Source organism: Seriola aureovittata, chromosome 16 (genome assembly GCF_021018895.1).
Source record: "Seriola aureovittata isolate HTS-2021-v1 ecotype China chromosome 16, ASM2101889v1, whole genome shotgun sequence".
In the NCBI taxonomy this organism is placed as follows: Eukaryota; Metazoa; Chordata; class Actinopteri; order Carangiformes; family Carangidae; genus Seriola; species Seriola aureovittata.
This window is the reverse complement of record NC_079379.1, coordinates 10,637,963-10,662,723: the sequence shown is the minus strand read 5'-3', so window position 1 is coordinate 10,662,723 and position 24,761 is coordinate 10,637,963. Positions and strand designations below refer to the sequence as shown.

Sequence of the window (24,761 nt, the reverse complement as noted above, 5' to 3'; positions counted from 1 at the left end):
AACAACAGTGAAACACAATGTTCAAGAGAACAAAGAAACCCCTGTCCTATTGGTTTAGCTGATGCTAACTCATGACAGATTTAGAGTAAAGCCAATATCTGGAAGCACTCAGCCACACATAAAACAAACCTATAGCTTTACAACCTTGCTGGAAAGAACAGACCAACACATACCGCAAAACACCTGAACATAGAGGAATATAATTACTAGTAAGAATATGAAACCAGCACAAAAACATTAGAAATGTTAAAAGGTCATTATACAAAAATCCCATTCCTCCATATGAGACTGAGTGCACTGCTGGGTAGCTTTTGAATATTTAATTGAAGCGAAATAGACAAAGCAGAAAGACTTGTTGGTCTGGTGTGCGGACACAGGGGGCAGCAGTGAGTCTGTCACGGCTTGGCGCGCGTGGGCAGCGTGAGCCGAAGAAGACGCTGTGTTCAAAAACGCTCTTGGGAAAGCCACGCTGAGGTGAGATATATGCTTTAATGAAAGTATTTAAATTGCTAAATTCCCAACTTTTACTATAGAAAAAGCTTAATGGAAGAATAATAACTAATTCGTTTGTCAAATGTATCTCGGATATTCTTCCCCACCTCAGATGGAGACCAGCTCAAAGCAGTTTCCTTCACACTTGGGGTTAGCTCTCAGGCAGTGGATGAAGCGGTCTGTAATGGCACAGGTCCCAGTGGACAACCCGTTGCAGACGTGTGTTTCTTAAGTGGCTTGTGTTTTTAATACAGTCTTGTAACGTAGCTAGGCTCAGGCACTCCCTAGATGCAATAAAAACGAAACTGTTTGTGTGTGATGTGACTTGTTGCTTCATTTGGATGTTTGACCGTCACTGTGCATAGTGGTGTGACTTAGATAAGTTTCACAATAGGCTTTGTTCACATTCACCAGCTGAAGTTTGCTTGTTCAGTCAGATTTGGTGACATTTGCTTCCAGAATTTGCTGATATGTAGTAGGCTTAGAGTCGATCTGGCAATGTTTCTGGCTGCCACACAACCCCAAAGTATAGTATTTCCATCCCCATGCTTAACAGCTGACAAAGGGGAGGTTACTAGGCACTGACTTGGTACCAAGATGTTGCACATACCACACATTTTTGTAAATAACTTCAATCGGAAGTACATAACTTGTACATAACTTCTTTTCACTTCAAAAAACAACAAAATATGCAGTGATTATGGATGGGGATGAGATGGAGATTAGCAAAGAGGAGCTCCAAAAGTGGATCAGAAAGAAGGTAAAGAAGAATGACCTGGTTTCCCCAGATGTGCTAAAGAAATACAGTCTGCTGCAGTCACTGCTGGAAAGGAGGGAGAAACAGGCTGCCCACCTCCTGAAGCTCTGCGAGTGAGTGTTGTATCTTCCCTATGATCATGTTTCTGTCTCGTGTAAAATCACCAAAATCAACCATTTTGTTTTGGTTGGTCACCCCATAACAAACAAATTTCTAAAACCTGAGGATCCCCATACAATGGACACATGGGAAACATTAGTTTCTGTGTATGCATGTGTGAGACAGATCCTTTGGGGTTATCACAGTCCTTTTTAATAATAATAATATTAATAAACATTATTTGTATAGCACTTTTCTTACACAGAATGCAGCTCAAAATGCATTGACAAATATAAAAGGAGAAAGGGAGTTAATACAGGGAGACTTAAGACAGGGTGTTACTTTTTCTATGGTATTAATGAAATACCAATGCAGTGTCTTATTGTTACAAAATGGACATTTTGTTTGTTTCCCTTCCATTTGATAGTTTGATGGTGGGAAGGACAGAAGAGTAAATCCTACTGGGTCCATAAACTTTACATGTCCTCACTATGAACTCTGTCATAGCTTGTGACTGATGCCAGACCAGGGATGTCTGCTACATCCCTTCAAGATTGAAACCTGGGTTAATCTCTGGTCGGTTTAGTCGTAATAAGTTCAGCTCTTATCCTGCAGTGCTCCCTAAAATAGAATAAAGTGTCCCTTATAGCAGCGAAAGTTGTGCCAATGATGTCGAAGGGCTGGCCACTCTGTAATGGCTCCCAGTCATTTCTACACAAGATGATCGTATTGAAATATTCCCAGGCCATTTGTGTACAAGAGGTTTTAATTTCTGTTTATAGGAAGGATGAAAATATCGTATTTGTGTTAAAGTGTTTATGTTTTTTGCCTGACTCCTGTCCTCTTTGATAATGCTGTTGATGTCTTGCAGGTCTGTGGCAGCATGTGAAGCGACTGTGAAGAAACAATACTTGTTGCTAGGGTGGGAGTACAGAGACACAGATTCTGATGATGATGATGATGATGATGATGATGATGATAATATGAGTGGCTGTGGTAAGATGTGCATCATTTGTTAATGTACTCTTGGTATGTTTGTGTCCACTGATAATTGCTCAGCTATTATCAACCAGGCAAAATTGCTTATTTTAGTCTGTTTAACTTGTGCTTTTTACCTTTTGTAGGACGTACACCTCTATCCCTATCTGAGTCCGTTCGCTCCGAGTCTCAAGTCTGCCCCCCTCCAGCTACTAATGGTTGTACTCGTCTGTTACCAAATCTGCTGGACAGTGAAACTCTGAATAGAGACGATGGCAAAAAAAGTTCTTGTACTCTAATAAAGGAATCAGTGGTGGTCTTGACCAGACTGCCTGCATCTAAGATCAGAGCTCTACGTCCACCACCATCTCTAAAGCACCAGAGTGAAGATGAACCCTCAAACAATTCGGATTCTGATGTACAGCGGGTACCAGAAGATGACTTCTCTCCCTCAAGTTTTAAGTCTGGGTCAAATAAGCGGAGGAAAGTAGATCGAATGTGGAATGAAACACCTGCTAAGAATGGGGCAACGCCTAAAGCCAGGACAAGCTCTGATGCTGAGAGCAATGCAGCGAAAGAAAAAACAAAAGCACCCCAAGCTAATAAAAAACCCAAAGACAAGAGCAAGTCAACAACAACAACAACAACAACACCACCACCAGCTGACGACAATGGTAACGTCCAATGAAAACACAGGAAAAAAACATGAAAAAACTATGTTTTGTGGTAAGCTGAGACAAAGCTGTAGTGGTGTCTGCTCTTAAGCATGGTTTGGTTTTTCTTCTGTTTTTGAAAGGAAACTTATTTTCCTATCTAAACAACAGCACTCACAATTTTATCTGGTCTGCCAGCCAATTCGATTTTTTTGTTGGGCCATTTGATTTGTATTATACATTGTAGAGTCCATTAGTAGTGATAATATCTGCTGAATTAATGTAAAAATGAATACCAAAAGCTTCGCCCAGAGATTAGCCTGCTGGCTAGTTGGCTACCTGTCAAAATGAAAGCACCAACATGAGTAAATTACAGTGTTGAAGAGAAGATGAAATGAGACAGTTTGCTGTTTCATGTTTTTGTAATCTAAATTGGGACAGATCCATTTTTTGTTTGACTAATCACAATGAACTGAATTAACCGCCTACACTGTGACAGCATGTTTTAAATCATCACTTATTAAGAGAAACTCTTCTTCTTTACATTTTAAAAGAAGTCTATATGCATAGGCTAAGATATTGATTTTAGATCAAGTTCATCAGTTAACATGTTGTGTGTTATTTTCACAGTCACAGGAGCAAGCCGTGTGTGCATACTATCAGCTCTTCGCCAATCCACGGACAAAGCCACCAAGACCCCTCCTAGCGTGCCACAAGGCGAGCTCCGTGTGTCCATGAGGGTCCTGGCCAGGAGGAGGGCCATGAGCTGGCAAAGTGGGAGAATCGTGGAAATACTAACAAAGGGTAAGAAATACATTTTTTTAAAAATCCATGAAGCAGCACAACACAGAATACAATGCAACACGTTGATCTTCTACAATTTGTTGCTTGCAAAAAAATGAGGTTTTGTCAAAGTAGACAGGAGTATTTATGCAGCATATGTTCATCTGTGTGAATTGATTAAAAAGAGTTAATACCATAACTCAAACTCTTCTCAAAGCTTTAAAACTTTGTGATACAATGAAGTACCACAGGACATGATTTGGGCAGAAATATTATGATGTATCTGCCACAAATTCCTGATGCAGAGATATGAAATTACTTAGGGAGAGTATCGTTCAAGCAATTGTTGAATGATGGAGCAAAAAAACGGCACATTGGTGTTGTGATTTTACATGCTTTGCTTCGTGTTTTATTTTCTTTGCAGAAGATGGTAGGTTGAAATACAAGGTTCATTTTGAAGAGAAGGGGAAGAGCCTTGTGTCTGGTCACCACATCGCCTTTGATTGTATGCCAAAGGTGGAGCATCTGTTTGTCGGTGCTCGTGTGGTGGTCAAGTATCAAGCAGACCAGTCCCACTTCTCCCCCGGCGTCCTGGCAGAGCTCCCCAGCAGGAAAAACCAAATGAGGTGTGTGTTGTTGCAACTTTTTCAGATGATGCTGTTTTTCAAGAAATCAATTCTCTGTTTAATTTTTTGCTTTAGCCAAATCATGGTTTGATAAAAACATTTTTTCTATTTTGCAGGTTCCTGGTCTTTACTGATGATCACACACCGGTCTATGTCGGCTTACCTTTGTTTCACATGGTGTCCAGACCATGTAAGTTTAGGTCTCTTCATACAAGAACTGTTTTTGAGGATTTATTTCAGTGACGACAGTAAGGTATGTTTGGTCAACTGTGGTCGAGAGGCCGTTTTGAGTTGACCTCGGGCTTTAATTTAGGTAAACTCTAAAAGTGGAGGCAGTGGATGTCAAATAACATAACTGAGTCTTTTACTTGTCTTACTTTCCTCTTGATTACATAAACATGAATTCTAATTTGCCTTTGATAAAGAATTTGACTCAGTGTTTCTGCATTGTATGAAAACCCTTTCGATGCTGATCTTTTGATCCAAGTCCAAACTTTATCCGATAATGACATTTACTGTGTTGTTAGCAAACCAATCTCAACTCAAGGTCCACTTGCTTGCTGTTTTTGGAGTTTGCACAGTTGCAGTGAGCACCCTCCAAACTTCTCATCTCTGTTGAAATATGAATGAGTTAGATGTGAAATAGGTTTCTGACCCTGGAAACAGCGGTTGACAAAACAGTCTCAACTCAATATCTTACTTGCTTGTCCTGAAGTTTTCAGGCATACCTCACAGTCCTTATCAATTTTGAGATCTATTGTTTCCTATTTTCTGTATGATACTTCTTGCCTTGGAATGTGCATTGTGCATAAAAGTCTGCCTTGAAGCAGGCTTGATCTTATATACACAAATGGCTAGAAGAAATATTTAGGGCTATAAAAAAATTAACAAATTACAAGTAATAATTGATAACAAATGATAAAAGGAAGTCTGATAATCAGACTGAGTTTCATTTTCATCTTATCATTCTGCCTGCTGTTTGTCTTGTGTTTGGCATGTTGATCAAAGAAATATGCTGATGTAAGAGATCAGACTTACAACAATCTGCATAGCTTTGTCAATCTCGTCCAAGATTGTTGCCGTTTTTGAGTCGCTCTTTTTCTGGCTCTAGCACAGGAAGATGACATTTCCGTTCTTAATTTCTCCTTCAAAGCCCCCATTGACTTGGTTGTTTTTCCAACCAGGGAAACAGTCATCAACAGTCCCAACACCAGAAATATTTGGATCACTGAAAAAGTTTGGGATTTGAGCAGAGAGCTAGAGTTCTGCAACCTGGCAAGATTACTGATAAAAGGAATTAAAAACTGACCATTAACCAGATTAACCTTTGACTTGCACCTGGTGAAAAGTCTTTAGTTTACTAAACATAAGTTACTCTGACATACATACATTCTCCACACCTGGTCACCCGTGCATTAAAGAGCTTATACTAAATCCTCTATTTTAAGCAGTAAACTCTGTCATTTCCATGAACAGCAAATATTGACACAAATTCTTACATGTTGTGCAGATGACCCTAAGAGGAATCAGAAACCCAAATTTTTGCACTTGTTGAATCACACAGCACAGCACCTACTATTATATTTCTGGTAAGGAGAGAGTGACAGATGTTTCTTTTTTCTGTGACAGTGACAGATCCTTGGGACGATATTCCAGATGGCGCCCACAAGGATTTCATGAAGGAGTATTTGAAGAACTGGCCTTACCCACCCATGACCCAGTACAAGGTTGGACAGCTAATTAATGTAGAATTTAATGGAGTCCAGCAGAAGTGTGAGGTGCAGGTGACCGACTGCAGCTTGATAAAGGTTGTTTTTCAGGTCAGTACATTTAGATGTCACTCTTGGAAGTTTTTGCAACTGGATTCTTGATGTTTTTCTGTTATTTATTTAGATTGCGTTACTTATATAGTCGATGTGTTGTCATATGCAGGAAGATCAACATAAGGAGTGGATCTACCGAGGCTCCACGCGCTTGGAGCACATTATTAATATGAGGAAGCATTTGGATTCAAAAAAAAAGAACTCGGAGAAGAAAAAATCTACAGGCAATCTCAGGCAGCGGAAAGCTTAATTCTTACTGTAAAACAAAATATTCAGTTATTTGAGTTATTCCCAGTCTTATTTGTCTCCTGTATTTCTCCGTCTTGTGTCCTTCAGTATGGTGAAGAACTTGATTGTGACCACTTTGCAACAAATCACCTCACAGCCCATCAATGTTTGTGCAGGCTCGATTGGGATGATGGACTGGACTCTCATGTGCTGCTAATGCTTTTGCCTTGCTGGAGTATCTGAAAACTGTCAGACACTGAGATTATTTGTATCATAGTTTTTGTGTTCTTAAATGAAAATAAATTGTCTAATTTTCTACAAGCTATTTGGCCGTGTTAACTTATGAGGGAAGCAGTAACTATTTTAGCTGTATGTAAACATAAAAAGTACAAACCATGGAAGCCAATCTCAAAAATAATGTTTAATCCAAATCTTTACAGCTAAATCAAAATTAAGACAGCAAGGTGGGGAACTGCCCAGGGGTCCCCGAAAGCTGCAGGTTTGTTACTCTATTTCTATCCGCATAATTTGATTAATTGCAAATTTGTAAAAAATTTCCACCACATAAGTTTCCATCTTGTGGCCCCCGTCTGATGAGGGACCTTGTCTCATATAGTTTTAAGACCTTGAATGTGTTAGTTTATATTGATCTCCTTTGTTTTAAAGTTGTATTTTATTAAACTGCTTTAATATTTTTTCTGTCAGTTAAAGTTATTTTCATTATAAGTAAGTATGCCAGTTATCTTCTTTAATAACTGATTGATAGACAGTAGTGTGCACATCATTATGCCCTGAAACCGATACTCAAATTAGTTCATTTTGTCCCCAAATTTTGAGTTTACTCTCATAGAAAACTAACAATTAGCCACATGCACAGTTTGTACCAGCAAACTTTTGCATTTTTATTTATTTTTTTAATAAAAATTTGAGTGATGAATTAACTATTAAAATTGTTGTCAGTTATTTTTCTGTCTGCCAGGCAATACATTAATTTACTAGTAATTTCTACTGATTGGTTTAGGAAATATTGAAACTGCCATGTCCAGGGTCAATTTTTGATCTGGAGCCCTATAGGAGATTGATCTGACATTGCATACAAAGTAAAAACTGAGATAATTAAAAAATCTAAACTACTAAGAAAAATGTTTGACTATGACAACATTGTGAGATATTTGATTTTGTAAATCAATATTGTGAGATAAAAAGTTCTGATTTCAGATTTATTAATTAAATAAAAAATGATGTCATAAACATTTGCCCAAATAATATATAGTTTAAATAATACACATATAAATTAACTCATATTTTGGACAATGACAATTTGACTTTAAAATATATTTATGCCTGTTATAAGTTGAGGGTAGTGAGCCAACTAGTCAATCTGTGGTTGTTTGTGTACACACCGGACTGAATTAGACTTCGGGCGCTGGGAGGCGTTAGCACCTCTAGTCTGAACCAGAACTAGCTGTACTGAGCAGATAGAAAAAAAGCTGTCCGCCTGCTAGCAACAGAGCTCTGAACATCGGGCTAGCAAGAAGATAATAGAGAAAACTGGAACGCCACCACGGATTTCTTGTGGGACAAACGTACAGGCCTCGCTGCTAAAACGGTAATTATTGTACACGAACTGTTTCATGGCGTTGAATTAGCTACATTCCGACTAAACGGTTAGCACGGTTAGCTAATGTAAGTAGCCGTTTAGCTGGTGAACGTAGCTAAGCTAAGATGGCGGTCAAATTATTTACATTAGCCAATGTTGCTAGAAGAGCATGCTAACTGCTAGTACGTCGCTTGTTGGTCAGTTAGTTAGCTGGTTCGACATATGTTATGATGTGTTGGTGCTTGAAAATGGGGAAAAATTAGTGATAGTACTTAATGTCCAAGTGCTTAGTGGAATCAATAATGTTAACGGAAGCGTTACAAACGCTAGTATTGCATCGTTTTTCAAGGTACGAAAAAAGCCTTAGCGACGCTTGTAGATGTTTAATTTGAACCTGTAATATTGTTATGATTTGAATCTAGTATAGTTAAGGCTTAACTGATAATGTCATAATGGTACCATTACCCGTGGATGCCAAGTCTATTTGTTTACTGTTTACAATCGTATGGATCACCACTATATTTACAGCAGCCAGTGGTGGGTTGTTACTAGTTCAATAGGATCATGCAACAGTGTTATTAAAATGCTTGCCCACATTTGATCACTATTCTGTTATTTGACTTATTTCCAGGTCCGCTTCAACAGTTGTCTGTTTAGCTGCAACTATTTTTGCACAGATTTAGAAACTGTATGCTTTGCTATGCTCTATGCTTCCTCTTGATGCATGTTGAAGTTGCAATGTATGTTTCTGTGGTTTGCAGTATTCAAATGTAGGTTAGGCCCCTTGCACATCCACGTTTCTTACCAAACGCTGTGTGTTTACTAAGCTGTTGTCCTCAGTCAAACCTCTGATCTGATCTTACGGAGCAATTAGATCTAACGTTTATATTTTCACACACAGTTGAATGTGTGATGACAAAAAATACTGTTTCTGGCTGCTTCAGCTCGTTTGGGATTAAATTTGTTCGTTTTTCTCTGTTAAAACTGCTTCTACTGACTCCCACAGCTCACTGTCTGGCAGCCACTGATGTGAATATTTGGCAAGAAGAAAAATGTGAACAGGAGTAGCTGTAAAATAAATGGGTTCCTTTATTTGACTGCAGTTGTTCCATGCTATTATAAGTTCAACAAGCATTTCCTCAACTTAAATCGGCATTTTAGCTATGGGCATCCATTCTTTTTAATTAATATCCTTCTAATCATCCCCTAGATGCCTCACAATAGACGGTACTCGTCTTCGGACAGAGACAGTCGAAGCAGCTACCAGGACCGTTACAGAGACAGAGACAGAGGGCGAAGACACCGACACAGAAGATCGCCATCCTACTCATCCAGCAGTGACAGAGACAGAGACCGAGACAGAAGGGGACGGGGACACAGGCAGGAAGGAAGTTATGCACGTTCAAGGAGGTATGTCTGTGTGTATAGTGAGATTTGTTTGGTTTGTCACGCTGAAAATAGATTTTATAGCACCAACTCCAGACCTCCAGACTCTTTTAGGTTTGGTTGGTTGCTGGTCTGTAGATTTTAATGTATGATCGTCCTCTGTTTCAGTCGTAGTTATGACAATCGCTCAACGGAGCACCGACCATTTGACAGAAGATACTGCGATCGAGACCGGGACAGAGAAAGGGAGCCACATGGAGCAGCTGAAAGTTACTATCCACGCGACTTCTCCCCAAATATGTATGACTACAGACGTGGCCGCGAGAGGGAACGTGAACGGGATGAGTCGTATAGACGGAAAGGCAGCAGGCGTAAGCACAAACGAAGGCGGCGTAGAACCAGGTCCTATAGCCCATCCTCCTCGGTGAGTACAGCCAGACCTGAGATTGTGTCTTAACTCTCCTCATCTTCTCTCTTTCCATCTCTGTCTCTTTCACCCAGCTCTCTCTGTCTCTGTCTTTCCCTAACCATTTCTTCTTCGCAGCCCCTGGAATTGGTAAGTAGTACAATCTTTATGATTTGTTTTTGTTCTGTCAGAGGGATTTTATTTTATTATTTTTTTGTTTAAGTGGTTTTTGCTTAAATTGGCATTTCTTTTTGGCAGAGCATTTTCATTTTTATGCAAACACTTTTTCATTAGTTTATTAATGATCAATCACAAATTCTTGCTGCTCTTCAGATACACACCCACCATAGCTTTCTTAACTTCTTAACTGTAACTGTAGTTACACTTAATTCTGTATCTGTGGCCCTACCTTTCATAAAAATGTATTTAGAAGTTGTCAGTTGTATTGGAAAAAGCCTGTGATAGCAATTGCTTGGCCACTTATGAATTTTAGCGCAGATAGGCTGTAAAAAGTGAAAATGTTCTACCAAACATCATATTAAATTCAGATTTAAATTAAATGTAGATTTTTGTTAGAATTCAGATTCACAGATTTATTAAAGTACAGTTATTTTTGTGGGCTACACTGGACCACACCTGTGTATTAAGAAGTATAAATTTAAGTGAGCAAGGGGTTGAATTAGTATAAATGTTGGGCTATATTTATATGTTTCCTGCTTGATAACATATGGTCCTCTCGTTTTATTTTCCCTCCTGTTTTATCTCAAAAGTCAGCCTGATAAGTTTTGAATTAGTTATTTACTGTCTTAATTGGTTTTTGCGTTGATGAATGGATATGCCAGTTGCTTCCTTGTTTGTAAGCAGCTGTGGTTTAAAGGTAGAGGGGGGAGAGGAGCAGAGGACAACATGTGATCTTTGACTTGTTCCCTTGCACTATATCCCTATCGTTTATATATTTCCTTCACGTGGTGTCATGCGTGAATCGCCCCATGACCACCAAACCCACCTACAACCACAACTACATCAACTACCACCAACACCACCCTCCTCTTCCCTCCTCGTCTACCTGTGCCGCCTGACGCCATGGCTGCGGCTGCCCCTGAAAACCCCCTGTTCCCTTTGGTTGTGTCGTGACCTGCTGATGGCGGTTTGGGTGTGAAAACAGCGGAGCGACAGCCGGACGCGGGCACTGAGTGTGAGGGACGACGAGGAAGGGCACCTGATCTGTCGGAGTGGGGACGTCCTGCAAGAGAGATGTACTCACTGCCACTACTCTATCGTAACCCTTCTCCATATGAGTATTAAAGCATAGAGCATTTACATGACATGGGAGTGCCTGATGATGATGATGCCTTGCTAGAATGCTCTTCGCTCTAGCTGAAATAGCAGGGTGGATTGCAAGAATGTTGAAGATTTTAGGAGGGACTTTAGATACTTTCTCCTTTTTGTTCTAGGATTTTAAACTGTGGAGCATTTTCTATGTTTCACAGGTTACTTGACTTTCCTAAACATAGAATCCCATTTGCAGCTGTTTGTCTCTGTTGTGTTTTAGATTAAAACTCAGTTACAGTTTCAACTGTAACTTCAGCTAGCCATTTTCCACTATGAGGTTTTCAGGGATTTTGTCTGTTTTTTGTTTTTTTTTATTAGACATCCAACATGCTCATCACCAATGTAGCCTTATTATAGTACAACCAGCGCACATATAGACAGTACTATTATACTAACACTTTTGTTATTTTCAGAATCATGCATTGTTTAGTCGAAATACTAATTATTTTTTTCCAGTTTCACACACACACTGTGTCCTTTTGGACAACGACGGCCACATCTTGAAAGCATGTGCCCACATTTTCGATGGCTACAAATTGGTCATCAGAGGAAGGGAGTGCTTTACATTTGCCCCCTTATCATAGAGCAATGCATCTGGTTATCATAGTTAACCTCAACGTGTTTCAAGCCTGCCAGATTGAATAGGCAGCCATTTGAAAAGGGGATGGGCGCTAGCATGGATACGCCTGTCTACACTTTTGCATTATGTATTTCTGCATAAGTCCACATGTCTAATGCCCCTGTTCTTTCTTTCCCTGCTCTCCCTTTCTCTTCCTTTTCTTTCTGTGTTGTGTTGCAGATGAGATTGTCAGCACTTTGGGAGAAGGCACCTTTGGGAGGGTGATGCAGTGCATTGACCATCGCAGGTGTGTGTGTTTGTCAATTAAAGCAAAAAAACAACAACTGTCAAGGGTCCTATTTCCAAGACCCCCAGTAGGGAATATGTGCGCATTGTGCTTGATTTATTTTTTTATTTTGAAATGTTTTTGTGCTGCTTGCATGAGATTGGGATGGTAATATTAAACATCCAAATGTGCTTTAGTTTTCCACTGTTCTTTAGTGTCTTAGGCCAATGTGTTGATTAGAGACTTTGCTGGCATAGTCAAACTATTAACTGTTATGGTTTAACCGTGAAGTCAAACAAATGTCACTTTGGTGTTTGAAATTCAGTGTGTAGTCAGGCCCTTTTCTGCAAACAGCATCTCCTCGAAGTGAGATTTACACACATGTAATGTATGTTTTGTGTTTTATTACCTCTTATGTTTACAGGGGAGGAGCCCATGTTGCTCTGAAAATCATCAAAAATGTGGAGAAGTATAAGGAAGCAGCTCGTCTGGAGATTAATGTACTAGAGAAGATCAACGAGAAGGACCCTGATAACAAATTGTGAGTTTTGACTGAGTGCTTTGCCACTACAATCAAATGAACTTTACTTATAAGTGACACTGCTTGAACCAACACCATTCTTTATTAAAACTGGGTGATAAACCAAAATGTATCAGTACTGGCAATAACTGCCACAGACCAATAAAGTTTTTCTAATGTCAGAAGATTTGGTAAAAGCCTCACCTTTTTCAGAGAAGCTTTTGAGAGTTACCAAGAAATGTTGTACTAGATCAGTCTCTTTCAAAATGTTTGATTCAGCTGTAGTATGCTCTTGGTATAAATGATCCACTACATCACTGACAAACCTCTTGTATCCTGTTTACCTTGCAGCCTGTGTGTACAGATGTATGACTGGTTTGACTATCACGGTCACATGTGCATCTCCTTTGAGCTCCTTGCTCTAAGCACCTTCGACTTTTTAAAGGAAAACAACTACCTTCCCTACTCAATTGGTCAAGTCCGACACATGGCCTACCAAATCTGTCTCGCTGTGAAATGTAAGTTTGTTTTTATTTCCGCTATTTGATTTAGTACATAAAAAACCTGTATGATTTGGAGAATTAAGAATGCATTGAATCCAACAAATAGAAATACCAACATATTTCTAAATTGTTAAAATAACCAACAGAGCATGTTCATTGAATACACTCTCACTCTTCTGACTTGAACTTTTATGTTCCTGTAATGAAGCTTTTTGACTTAATGCCGTTAAAATAAGAATAATTGTTTTCCCAACAAACACACCCTCATTCATCGTCTTATTTTCATCAGTTGCCTATATGTGGAGTGACTGGAGTAAGAGCAGTTGTTGTTTGTGTTAGACAGCCTGTAACCACATGAGGGCGTTACAGCTCCAAAGCAGATTGTGACTATTTACTTAATACGCATTTCAGGAAGAAATAATGCTGTATTAATCCCGGTCCGGTCTATTAAATTGTGCAGTTTACTGTCTGTAATGTTAGTGTCTTTATGGATTCTATTCTTTTTACTATTGTAAATGTTGTTTTCATAGTCTTAGTTATTGGAATATTTTTAAAAAACTGTTTTTTTCAGGTTTCATTACTATCATCACCATCATCATTATTTGTCGCAATAATATTTAATCTAATCTGAAATTAATTAAGATCAGTGCACTGAATGATTATTACATGGATTGTAACAGCTTTAATTTAATTTACTGTCAGATGTGAAAGATTAAATAAGTAATTTTTTTTTTCTCCTTAGTTCTCCATGACAATAAACTGACACATACAGACCTAAAGCCTGAAAACATCCTGTTTGTCAACTCAGACTTCACAATGTACTACAACGTAGAGAAGGTAAGAGGCAGTGAACAACTTCTACAACAACAAAGTTTGCATTAGACGTAGAAAAGTCAGTTTAAGCTAGGTAGTTGTGAAACACTTGTGTTTTCTATCCTGCAGAAACGAGAAGAGCGGACGGTTAAGAGCACAGCGGTCCGTGTAGTGGACTTCGGTAGCGCCACTTTTGACCACGAGCACCACAGCACCATTGTGTCCACACGGCATTACCGTGCCCCCGAGGTCATACTAGGTAAGAATGACTATAAGCTGTTGGCCCTGAATTGATTATTGTGTGATTAATCACAAGTCCAATCAAAACAAGGGCCAGTTACTTAACAGGGAAATCATTTGGCTCAACTCAGTTGTTCGTAGTTCATAGTAGTTGTTCTTGCAGAAACAAGCTTCATCCTACCAGCTGAAAAAAGCACAGTTCAGCGTCCCCACCCTGATTTTGCTGAAGTTTAAGGTTCCTTGTTCTGCAAGAAATAAGCAGCATTAACCATAGCCTGGAGTACCCTGCATCTTTGATACATTTTTCTGTGTATTTTCATATATTCATTATGTATTTTTCTCCTCCAGAGCTGGGCTGGAGCCATCCCTGTGATGTGTGGAGCATTGGCTGTATCCTGTTCGAGTACTACCTAGGCTTCACCTTGTTTCAGGTACAACAGCACCCTACTCCTGTCAGCAGGTTGCAACCAATACCATGGCCTCACTCAGCGTTTAAGATTTAACTGGTCAATATCATCAAACATTGTAGAATCACCCCCTATGCAACTGTCCACCTGTCCACATTCCTAACATGTTAACACAGCTCTGCAGCTCCTCCTTTATCCTAGAGGATGTTACAGTAATATTAGAGTTGAAGAAAGTTAAATAAAAACTAAATGAGGACTGATTTCCCACTCCCAGAAGCTTCATAAATGTGGTCTCAAATGTCACCAAACAATGAAAGATGTGTGTTTGGCCAAATATACATGTACATGGCACGTGTAGCAGCAGTTATTGAATCCAGCTGTTAACCTGGTAGAAACCTGTGGTAACTTTTCTGAACTCTGACTGTTTCTGTCTTTTCCTCTTTGCTGTTAAATCATTCTTATCTAACTCATACTTTTTTCAGACTCATGACAACAGGGAGCATTTGGCCATGATGGAGAGAATCCTGGGACCGGTGCCCTCTAGGATGATTCGCAAAACAAGGTGAGAGATCGTACAAACGCACCAATGTGATAAACATTTTGTATTGAAATAAACATGTACACAATTGAACACCGCTCATTCTGACGTCCGTACCCTCTCAGGAAGCAGAAGTATTTCTATCGTGGCCGTCTGGACTGGGACGAGAGCTCTTCAGCGGGGAAATACGTCAGAGAAAACTGCAAACCCTTGCGGGTAAGTGGAGTGGATGTGTGGTGGAAAAGGGAATAAATACCATAATTAGCAGGGCTGCAGTGACAACAGTGCATTGTACTGAAAAGGACAAAAGTGTCTTTGTTTTGTACTTTTGACAGTCACTCAATATTCCCCCTCATCTCTTTTCTGTTATTCTTTTTTGTTTTCCTTTCTGTCCTTCCATCAGCGGTATTTGTTGTCGGAGGCGGAGGAGCACCACCAGTTGTTTGACCTCATTGAAAGCATGTTGGAGTATGAACCCTCTAAGAGGTTGGTGCTGGCGGACTCCCTCAAGCACCCTTTCTTCGAGAATGGTGGCATTGGCGAGGCAGCAGGCAGTAAGAACTGGGAAGGCAACCGAGACATCAGCCGGTGACCCACGAGCCTCCAAAGACTGAATGACAGAGGAGATCAAGTCTTTTATATATGGAACAGGTGAACTGTTGAATTAATAGGGGCTTCAGATGTTTTCTGTCGTTTGTTATTAAAGCATGGACACTTCACTTCTCGCTCCTCCATCCCGTCCCTCTGATGTCCACCTCTGCAGCCACGAGAGGCATGTTTTTTTTTTTTGCAGCAGCAGAGAGACCAAAACAACCCACAAAAGACTGAAAAAAGTCAAAATGAATCTTTTGTGGTGGTCACAGCCTCAGTAGAGGACAAAAATCTTAAATGGAAGATTGTTTGTACCCAAAGTAGCCCTCTATGCAGCTCTTGTCTTCCTTTTGACTTCTGAACCACCTTCGTCCCCTCCCTCCCTCCGTCCGTCCGTCCGTCTATTAGTTTCATAAGCATGTAAAGAAATTATTTCACCTCTTTAAGGAAACAAGCACTACTACAGTCGGTCATAAAAGCTCAGTTTTGGAGAAGAAACGTCTTCTGATTCTGAAGTCTAAGGAAAGGGTAACAAAGGAGATAGAGCTGTATATGCAGTGCTCACCCACATAATTCTAAACAAACTGACATACAAGATATTCCTTTATGCTAACATCAGAAAAATAAAATTGAATATCACATTTCTTTGGAAATTGCAGGTATCTCCAGCAGAGGCAAGTGTCTCAAGTTTTTGTTTACTTTTTTGTTAGGTGAGCACTTGCATTGCGTACAATATTTCATGTTTCTGTTTTTTTATACATAAACTGATTATCCCTTATATGGAGACTCTTGCCCTTAATCTCCAGTCATTAGGCCTCTTATTATTAGCCAATGAGATGATATTGGTGATGGACACTCCACGCACAGGCCTCTGTGGCCCGTCTTACTGATAGATATGTCTGTTATGTTATGCAATGCTTTCTGGGTGTGAGTGAGTGTGAGTGTGTAGAGGTGTGGATGGAGTGGGTGACACATCCATGTTAATGTTTTGCTCAGAGACTTCTTAGTAGATCAGCGTTAGTCATGGGAATATTCTCACATACACAAAAGAACAAACTGCCTTTTTCCATGTGTGATATGGTCAGACTTGAAGTCTCTCCATAGAGGTTAAGCACACAGCTCCTGGTGGTAGCCATTGAGCCACACACAACTCCTGTTGACGTATTTATTTTGAGCTCCAATAGGTCATAGTCCCCACCCCCCCACCTGTAAATGACTTGTTTTTTTTGTATGAAATTAAAGCGTATAAAACTGTATATATGTACGATTGTGTAGAATTAAAGTTAAGTCCTCCATGCCAGAGGTTTATGGTGCTCTCAGTATCAGTTTGGGCCTCTGGTTGCTAAAAGGAGGCGTTCTGTCTTTAAATACCTCCACTGTGTCTGAGTCAATCTCTTATCTCACTGACTAATGCCACTGCTGGATGATGTGCAGAAAGATCAAAGGGGTGGCTGAAATGCGAATGTGGAAAAAAGGTAAAACTGTTGTCTGAGTGCTTCTTGTTTAAAGGGATATACTGTATATAAATAGAACATTAATGTGTATTATGCTCAAAAAATGTATATGTAAATGAATCTTTAAAGGTTGCCATTCCTTGTTAGATAATTCTCTCAGACAACTAGATACTTATTTTGTTTTCAGAGTTGGATTGCAGGACTTAAACCTTAGACCTTCAACCCAGTTTCTTGTGCTGCAAATGGCTCAAAGAATCTTTCATTTACCAGTTTTTAGTGCAAAGCTTGCAGGGACCCTGGAGCTCATGTTGACCTTTCCAAAATAAAACTACTCTTGACCCTAGGTAAGTGCTCTTGGCAGTCACATGTATGCTTACTATTATCCTTCAATCGAGTTAATTTCTGTTTAAAACTAACCGCTCCTTCATTTCCTTCCAGAACCAAAGCTCAGCTGTTACCCTGTCACGCAGGAAGAGAGGGAAACGCGAGATCCGCTGCAACAGGTGTTTCTAGGCTTCGACACACACACTTCCCCATCTGTCGGTAATCTGCTCGTCTACTTTTGCTATATTAACCTTACTCACTGTTCGCATTCTTTTTCCCTTCACTTTTGAACTGTATGTTGCTGGATCATTCTGTTTTAGCTTTGATCCCAAGTAGAAATCAAAGTGTAAAAGAAATGTAAGATTATGAATACCAAGTAATATGATGACACTGCTGTTAAACTGAAAATGCCTGAACTTGAAGCCAGTGCTCTGTTCATTTTGTAAATTTGTAGATACGGAGTTGAAGGTACTTATGTCAACAATTTGAAACATCATAGCCAAGTGACATGTTTGTGGACAGACTGAGAGTTATTTCTCTCCAGACCTGGATTCGGTTCTGAGTTCACTGAGTGAATGAAACAATGAATGAAATGAGTCATTCAGCTTTGTGACTCAGGTGCTTAATGTTTCCAGTCAATGAAGCTCCATTCTTGGCTTAAAGGGGGCGGGGGGAGAAAAATCCTCTGCGTCACAAAAGCCTTACCTTCCACCTTTCGGGCTGTCCATGCTGTCCATCTGTCTGGCCTCCTCCGACCCTTTATCACCAAATTATCTCGTCAGTTGTTACCGAAACTCAAACTATACAGGTGCTTGCTACTGAAATTGAGAATGTAACTTGCAAACTTACTACAGCTCACCCATTTTTTATGTCCAACCCCCCCTGTTGTAAACAGGATGTCCTGATATGAGCTATTTCAGTGGTCAAATGTCAACAAGCAGGTGTTTTCCTGAGCAGGTTTTTTGGAGTCGCTCTGTTGTTAATGAGATAAACGACTGTTGCGTCTGCAGCTAATCCTGTTTGAGGACCAGGGAGGTCATCAGTCAAATCCCCATAAGAGCAGACAGTGACAGAGTAGAGGAGCGCACAAACTGAGGGACTGGATGTAATTCCACGCATTAACTTTACGCTTTGCAGCTTCGACAAATGATACTAACAGCTGATTGAGTCTACAGGAGATACCTGTAAGGTGAGTCTCGTCGTTTCTTTAAGACATGTACAGTATATTTTGTTTATTTGCACTTAATGAGAACATTAGAAAACAAGAACAAAACTGTGTAGAAGACTTATAAGTTGACTTACGATGCTCGAACTGTAAATTTAAGTGGAAGAGGTGCCTTTTCTTTATTCATGTTTTTAAATGGAAGTTGCTGGAAGCTGATATTATTCTTGGTTGGCATAATTGTTCTTTTGTATTTACAGATAAAAGCCTCCTTCCTGGTGTAAATTAAAAGAGCAACAACACTGACACTTGTCAGATAAACTGACAAACAACACAAGACGAAGTCAGAAAATGGATTCCCTCATGTCGCTGGGTGCTCCCCTGAAGCAGTTCACCAGCTGTGTGTCGGGGAAAAACACCTCCAACAACAGAGGGGCCAAGAGGAGCCAGTCTGTCCGCAGGAGCAGCTTCACACGCAGGAAGAGCGTCAGTCGGAGGAGAAGCCTTCCCTGCAACAACCAGAAAGTCCCCGACTCCTGGCTCAGAGTGTACCAGGCTGAACTGAAGAGAGAAAGGTACGGTGGCTCAATGGATCCATTTCAAAACATATCCATTCATAAATTAGAAGGGATATCATTGGCTATGAAACTGGTGTTTTTAACTGTTATGGTGATATTTTCTTTCCAATTAAACATGCACTAATTAGTTGAGATTTTTTTTTCTGTGAATCAGAATTGGTGCCCTACTTTTTTTAACAATGTGACAACTCATTTAGGAATTAAAAGTTTTCAGTTACTGTCTTGTTATTCAGCTGAGACTCTTAGCCAGGCAGACTAGGCTTAATGAGGATAAGGCTGTTCCTCACATGAATAAGCTGCTTGCCCATGTGCCATGTGTAATGTTGCCCTGTGCTGTTTGCCAAAGGAAACGACAACAAGCCACACTGGCCAAGAAGAACACTGACAAGAATGTTAGAACTCACTTCAGGAGCCACCACTGCCTCCCAAGGGTAGGTGAACAGTAAAGTTAAACTAGAAATTAAGATTTTTATTTAGCAGTATCCAAACTCAACCTTCTTCATCCTCTCTTCAACCTGCAGCAGACCACCACAGCCAGAAAACCGGCTTCAGCAAAGGACGATTCCTTTTTCGGAGCCTTCCAGGGCCTCAGTCTGGACGGACTGATGGGAGGCACTAATGGATCGCCTGCTGCTGCTCCTGCTGCAGCTGATCAGTGTAAAGTCATGTGAGACCCAACATTTAAGGACAATCAGATCACAATCTGATGAAATGATCCTTTTACTTAAGAGACTTAACGAGAAAAGGGCTCATGGAAGAAAGATGATTTGAGTTGAAAATAAGACACATTGTCCTTGGGACAGGTAAACTCATTAAATTACTTTTATTGTCCTTAGAAATTGTATTGCTTTAGGAAAGGCCATAGTGCTTATTCTTGATTCTTTTACAATTCACACATTGTGCAGTGTATCAAACTTTGAACAATTTTTATTTGTCTATTTTTATTAAATATTAAGGTGATTAACTGATATTTGGACTCGTTACTATTTTTTTTTTCATCCAATGTTTACACACCTGAGCTATTTTCAATTTGTGGAATCATTTCAAATCCATAGCAGCAACTAAGCAGGTAAAATGATTTTATTCAGTTTCCCCAAAACAACAAACAGGAAATTATGTGCAACAAACACCAATCAGGTGTTTGGTGTTTCCTATTGACAGTATTTACTGAATAGATTTAAAACATGCAGAACTAACGGGGGTTTTCCAGACACTACATTCAAAACTTGCATTGTTGATTCAAAACAGAATGCAAAACTGAACAGGTAGCTGATTCAGAAACATTTTCCTGTTCTGCTCCGATGACATTTCAAAGTACTTTGTGTAAATCTGGTCATTAGAGTATTGGCTTGTAAAGTGATCTGTAATAACCAGATCATCAGAAACAATAATACCTTTTACCTATTCACATAACAGTCTCTTGAATTCAGCTTTACCTATCATTTTACAAATTTTAGGCTCAGCCTTGTAGACCACAGTAAGGTAGGCTTGTGAATACCAAGCTTTATTTAGTTTTTAAAAAATAAACAAAAAGCAAAAATAAGGACAAACCACATCAACTCGTCAGTTACAGAAATGGAAGATGCATTATTTCTCTTTCTTACATGAGGCAGGTATGATCCCAGGGTCCAGATCACAAATATGTACATTAGAAAACCAAGTACAAAACTATGAGGAAGTTGTTGTACAAGTATCCTGATGACGGCTACACAGCTAACTGCAGACGACGAGGTGAGGATACACAGAACAGAGTTTTTTTTTATAACAGTGGGGTTTTAATCTAGTGAAGTCCAATTTTACAGCAATCATTCCCTCTGTTCCATCTTGACTTTTGGGGGCTTAAGGAAGGATCTATTCTTTTTCTCCTTGCTTTTGCCTTTGGCCTGAAAATTCCTCCAGCTGTCCACACGCCCATCTCTTGTTTCCTGAAAAATGTGTTTAAAAAATGGTGGTAATTTGAGAAAGCCAAAAGCAAGATCATCATGATTTTATTTATAAATTAAAAATCAGTAAGGCGAGCAACACACCTCAAAGTTTTTCTGCCATTCTCTCTCTCGCTTTGCTTTCTCTGCTGCCTCAATTTCTTCCTCTCTTGCCCTTTTCCTTTAAATAAATAGAAAAAAAAGGATTAGAAATCCATGACATTCTGAATGAATATATGTTGTTTTCTTTTAATGTTGAAATACAAGATAACATTTTGATCAGATATCAGTATCACCATTTCAATTGTTGGCAAACGTGTAATGGAAATTTAAATTGAGAGGTTGAAGGCAGGTTATTTTATAAGTATCATAGAGCAAAATCAGGTTGTACATATACTGTGTGTCATTTACCTTTCATGCATATCTTTTGCTTCCCTTTCCTTCCTCTTGATTTCAAGTTCTGCAAAAAGCTTCATTGTCTGTTTGTACACTGCTTGCTTGAACTGGAAAGGGACAAGTTGAGTTATGAACCCATATATTGTATTGGACATAAACATGACAAATATTGGTAATAAATGTCCTAGTAATTAACAGCAAAATACCAGCTGAGTTACAGGAAATCAATATGGAAAGTAGTTACAAAATATTGGACCTGTAAAATAAAAGATTACTCAAATATTTGATATTAACCTGCCTCAAAATTGTCTAAAGTGTGTTTTTATAATTTAAAAACCCCCACACAATGCTAACTTCGTGACACATTGAGTAAGACGTCTTTAATTTCAATGTTTTGACAGCTGTATCCAACTATACAACAATTATTAATCGCTTTCAAATCACTTTCAAATATTTAACTGTTTAATACGTGCAGTTGAATATGTTTGTCTCTCATACAATGTTATCTTGATTTAGGTCAGATTTTATTTTATTTTCATCGCTGCCCCAGTGTGTATTTTTTATGACTGACTTACCACTTCAGGATCATCCTCCTCCACATCCAATGACTTCCCTTCTTTCTTCAACTGTTTCCTTTTCTCCTTTACCTGTTGAAAGTACAGAATCACATAAAATGTTACCAAATAAATACCAAACCGGAGAAAGCTGAGTAACACAGAAGCAAAATGACTTGAGTGAAAAGGAAGGCAATGTGTTCAACGCTCACCATATGCTCAATATATTCCTTTCCTGCATGGATCACATCTAAGGCTCTCTTCTTCTGTTCAGGGTCCAGTAGGAGTTTGTATGCCTTGTCCACAGCTAGAACACAGTGAAAAATTCAGGTGAAATTAAAGTTGTACTAGGTACCATATACTGGCAGCATGCATCATGGCAGAAGCTGGGTGTACTGTTTCACAGTATTTGTTAACATCTTGCAAAACCACAAACATGATACAAGTTAATCAGTAGATGTAAAGAATTTACCCTCGAAGGCTTTCTGTGCTCTGTCTTGGTCATCCTGATTTTTGTCTGGATGGACCAAAATGGACAACTGGACAGTTAAGAGACCAAAGATTAGGAATTAAGAAACAAAAAACAAATCATAGCACTATCACTACATCTACAGAAGACCACTGAAATGCCCCCCCCCCCTTCACTTACCGCCCGAAATCTTTTCTTCAGTTCATCGTCTGTCGCATCTGGGTCAATTTGCAGCACCTGAAAATCACATTGACATTTTAGTGGTGGTTGTTAGATTAGATCTAAATATTTACCTTAACTAATGTGTCAGTATAAATTGAGTAATATGCTGAAATCTATCAGATTAATGGTGGTCAACATTATCACACTCTGATGAAGTCTTCATGCCAGCACATTTGTCAGCCTATTGATTATAATAAAAATCATCCAAGAGGTCAAAACACAAGGTCATTCTTTTTTGTTTTGACCTGTAGGGTACCTCCCTTGCTCCCTGATTTTGATTCTGGGAAATACAGACTGCATCAACTTTATGTAAGAAAAAACACTCTCATGTCATGAATCACTTCTTTGGGTTATCACTTGTTGGTCACACTCTTTGGGCTCTAGTAACTCACGATTGGCATCTATCTGTATAGATTCTGTGTTTGACATACTGTGTTTGTGTTTGACAGTTTTGACATTTATTGACTGACTAAATTATTAAGGTCATTATTATTAATACATGTGCGAAAGTTTTAGGCATTTTAGACAATTCGATTTTTATCCATCAGGCAATACTATCAGGGAGGTGTGTGATCGGTCCCAAAATTCATTGTGCAGCATGAGACAATTACCCTAAATATATAGCCAGAGTCAGAAAGAACTTCCTTCAGCATAAAGAGCTACAGTCCTGCCACAGATGTCGGACCCCAACAGAGCCCTGATCTCATCTACATGGAGTCAGTCTAGGATTACATGAAGAGACAGAACTGTGAGGCAAGGTCCAAAAATGCTTGAAATAACCTACCTGCTAGGTATCTTGAAAAGCTGTGTGCAAGTGTACCTCCTGATTTGATTTAGTAATTTTTTTTGTTTACAGCACTTTGTATTATATTTGCTGATACATAACAGCTATTCATGGCATTGTTTTTGAGGGCAACCACACATTACTTTTAGTGGCTTAAACTTTTGCACAGTACTTTGACATTAAAAATGAAACTACTTAATCTGTACACTTACCTCAAAGGGATTGAGATTAAAGTAGGATGAGCCAGGTCTGAGCAGTCTCTCTATCTGCTGCTTGGAGGTCAACACGGAGTCTCTCTTCTCAATCTGCTTCACCTGCAGAAAAGACAAACACCGTCACCATCCTCAAAATACAATCAAACAGTCTGAAGCTGCCGTGTCTCCTGATATTTTCAACATTAATTTTCTTCTGATAATGTATGAGTATGGCAAACATCCAGACACAATGTGGCAATGACACATGAGGGTGGCTCTGCATTTTTTCTGGTAGTCTGACCTAATTTGTTCGACAAATAAGTATTTAATATATGATATGACTGGCCTGAGCGGACACTGCACTGCAGCTGATAAAACTGCTTGATAGGAGGCTAACAGCGCCTGTATTTAGAAGAACTAACATTTATCAAGCTGTGGTTTAGTTAGGTGACTTCTGGTTAAAAAGGGAGTGAAACTTAGCACGTAGACGATCTTTGGTAGTGCCCTGCTAACATTAGAAAGACGAAGGTGCTCAATAAACGTTAGCATCTTATCGTTAGCTGATGCCCATGTCTGCAAGGCCTCGTGGGCGATAAACACAAACCCCGCTGACTAATAGACCTCAGCCGATGTACGAAGGGCAACCAACACTTTTAATACACACTCTTTCACATAAGCCTTATCCTACCTCCGTGTAAAAGTTTTGAAATAATTCATCCGATACAATCTGAGAAGACTCTCCTCCGGCGGCCGCCATCTTCCTCCTGGTTTACATATGACGTACTAATGTCACATGACCATACATTCATACCAAGACCAGAGCCTTCAATAGCTCTGACCAAGACCAATGCAAAAGTGATCTAATATTTTAGGTTAATTAATATGGGGTCCGTATATTAAGATAATTAATGTTGTTAATAATAATATTTAAACTGAGATTAATAAAAAGGGTAAGGTTAGAATAGCTATAACATGTGGAACTGAGTTAGATCGCACAGAGCTGATACAATACAAACTGCAAATTGTACTGAGAACTAAGGGCGTGAAACATCATTTGTAAAAGAGACGTAGTTTTAATTTAG

At 39.3% G+C, this 24,761-nt stretch overlaps 4 protein-coding genes across 8 annotated transcripts; 3 read left to right on the top strand and 1 right to left on the bottom strand.

The window, feature by feature from the left end:
- The first annotated feature begins 401 nt into the window (after positions 1–401).
- LOC130183567 (histone-lysine N-methyltransferase SETDB1-B-like) lies at positions 402–7,134 on the top strand. Of its 4 annotated transcripts, XM_056399125.1 has the most exons (10): positions 402–474; positions 605–711; positions 1,188–1,362; positions 2,220–2,344; positions 2,473–3,000; positions 3,610–3,783; positions 4,187–4,388; positions 4,505–4,578; positions 6,018–6,208; positions 6,321–7,134. In XM_056399125.1, the coding sequence occupies exons 3-10, from the start codon at positions 1,193–1,195 to the stop codon at positions 6,459–6,461; spliced, it is 1,605 nt and encodes a 534-aa protein (XP_056255100.1). In that variant the 5' UTR covers positions 402–474; positions 605–711; positions 1,188–1,192; the 3' UTR covers positions 6,462–7,134. The 4 variants fall into 4 exon arrangements, with proteins under 4 accessions (XP_056255100.1, XP_056255099.1, XP_056255101.1 ...); XM_056399124.1 differs by having other exon boundaries at positions 605–1,362; XM_056399126.1 differs by lacking the exon at positions 605–711 and having other exon boundaries at positions 415–474.
- A 751-nt stretch (positions 7,135–7,885) lies between these two features.
- Positions 7,886–16,990, top strand: clk2a (CDC-like kinase 2a). Of its 2 annotated transcripts, XM_056399128.1 has the most exons (13): positions 7,886–8,048; positions 9,250–9,449; positions 9,594–9,849; positions 10,997–11,087; positions 11,963–12,029; positions 12,433–12,549; positions 12,880–13,046; positions 13,774–13,868; positions 13,974–14,103; positions 14,433–14,515; positions 14,974–15,053; positions 15,155–15,245; positions 15,433–16,990. In XM_056399128.1, exons 2-13 carry the CDS (start codon positions 9,250–9,252, stop codon positions 15,619–15,621), a joined length of 1,566 nt encoding a protein of 521 aa, XP_056255103.1. In that variant the 5' UTR covers positions 7,886–8,048; the 3' UTR covers positions 15,622–16,990. The 2 variants fall into 2 exon arrangements, with proteins under 2 accessions (XP_056255103.1, XP_056255104.1); XM_056399129.1 differs by lacking the exons at positions 7,886–8,048; positions 9,250–9,449; positions 10,997–11,087 and having other exon boundaries at positions 9,709–9,849.
- Positions 16,991–17,131: 141 nt separating this feature from the next.
- si:ch211-81a5.8 (uncharacterized protein LOC560648 homolog) lies at positions 17,132–20,106 on the top strand. The gene is made up of 4 exons (XM_056399132.1): positions 17,132–18,587; positions 18,821–19,135; positions 19,485–19,569; positions 19,660–20,106. Exons 2-4 carry the CDS (start codon positions 18,912–18,914, stop codon positions 19,807–19,809), a joined length of 459 nt encoding a protein of 152 aa, XP_056255107.1. The 5' UTR covers positions 17,132–18,587; positions 18,821–18,911; the 3' UTR covers positions 19,810–20,106.
- A 94-nt stretch (positions 20,107–20,200) lies between these two features.
- dnajc8 (DnaJ (Hsp40) homolog, subfamily C, member 8) lies at positions 20,201–24,500 on the bottom strand. The gene is made up of 9 exons (XM_056399130.1): positions 24,368–24,500; positions 23,698–23,799; positions 22,660–22,716; positions 22,483–22,549; positions 22,223–22,317; positions 22,032–22,103; positions 21,472–21,563; positions 21,166–21,241; positions 20,201–21,063 (listed from the first exon to the last, which is right to left on the bottom strand). Exons 1-9 carry the CDS (start codon positions 24,434–24,436, stop codon positions 20,944–20,946), a joined length of 750 nt encoding a protein of 249 aa, XP_056255105.1. The 5' UTR covers positions 24,437–24,500; the 3' UTR covers positions 20,201–20,943.
- Positions 24,501–24,761: the final 261 nt, after the last annotated feature.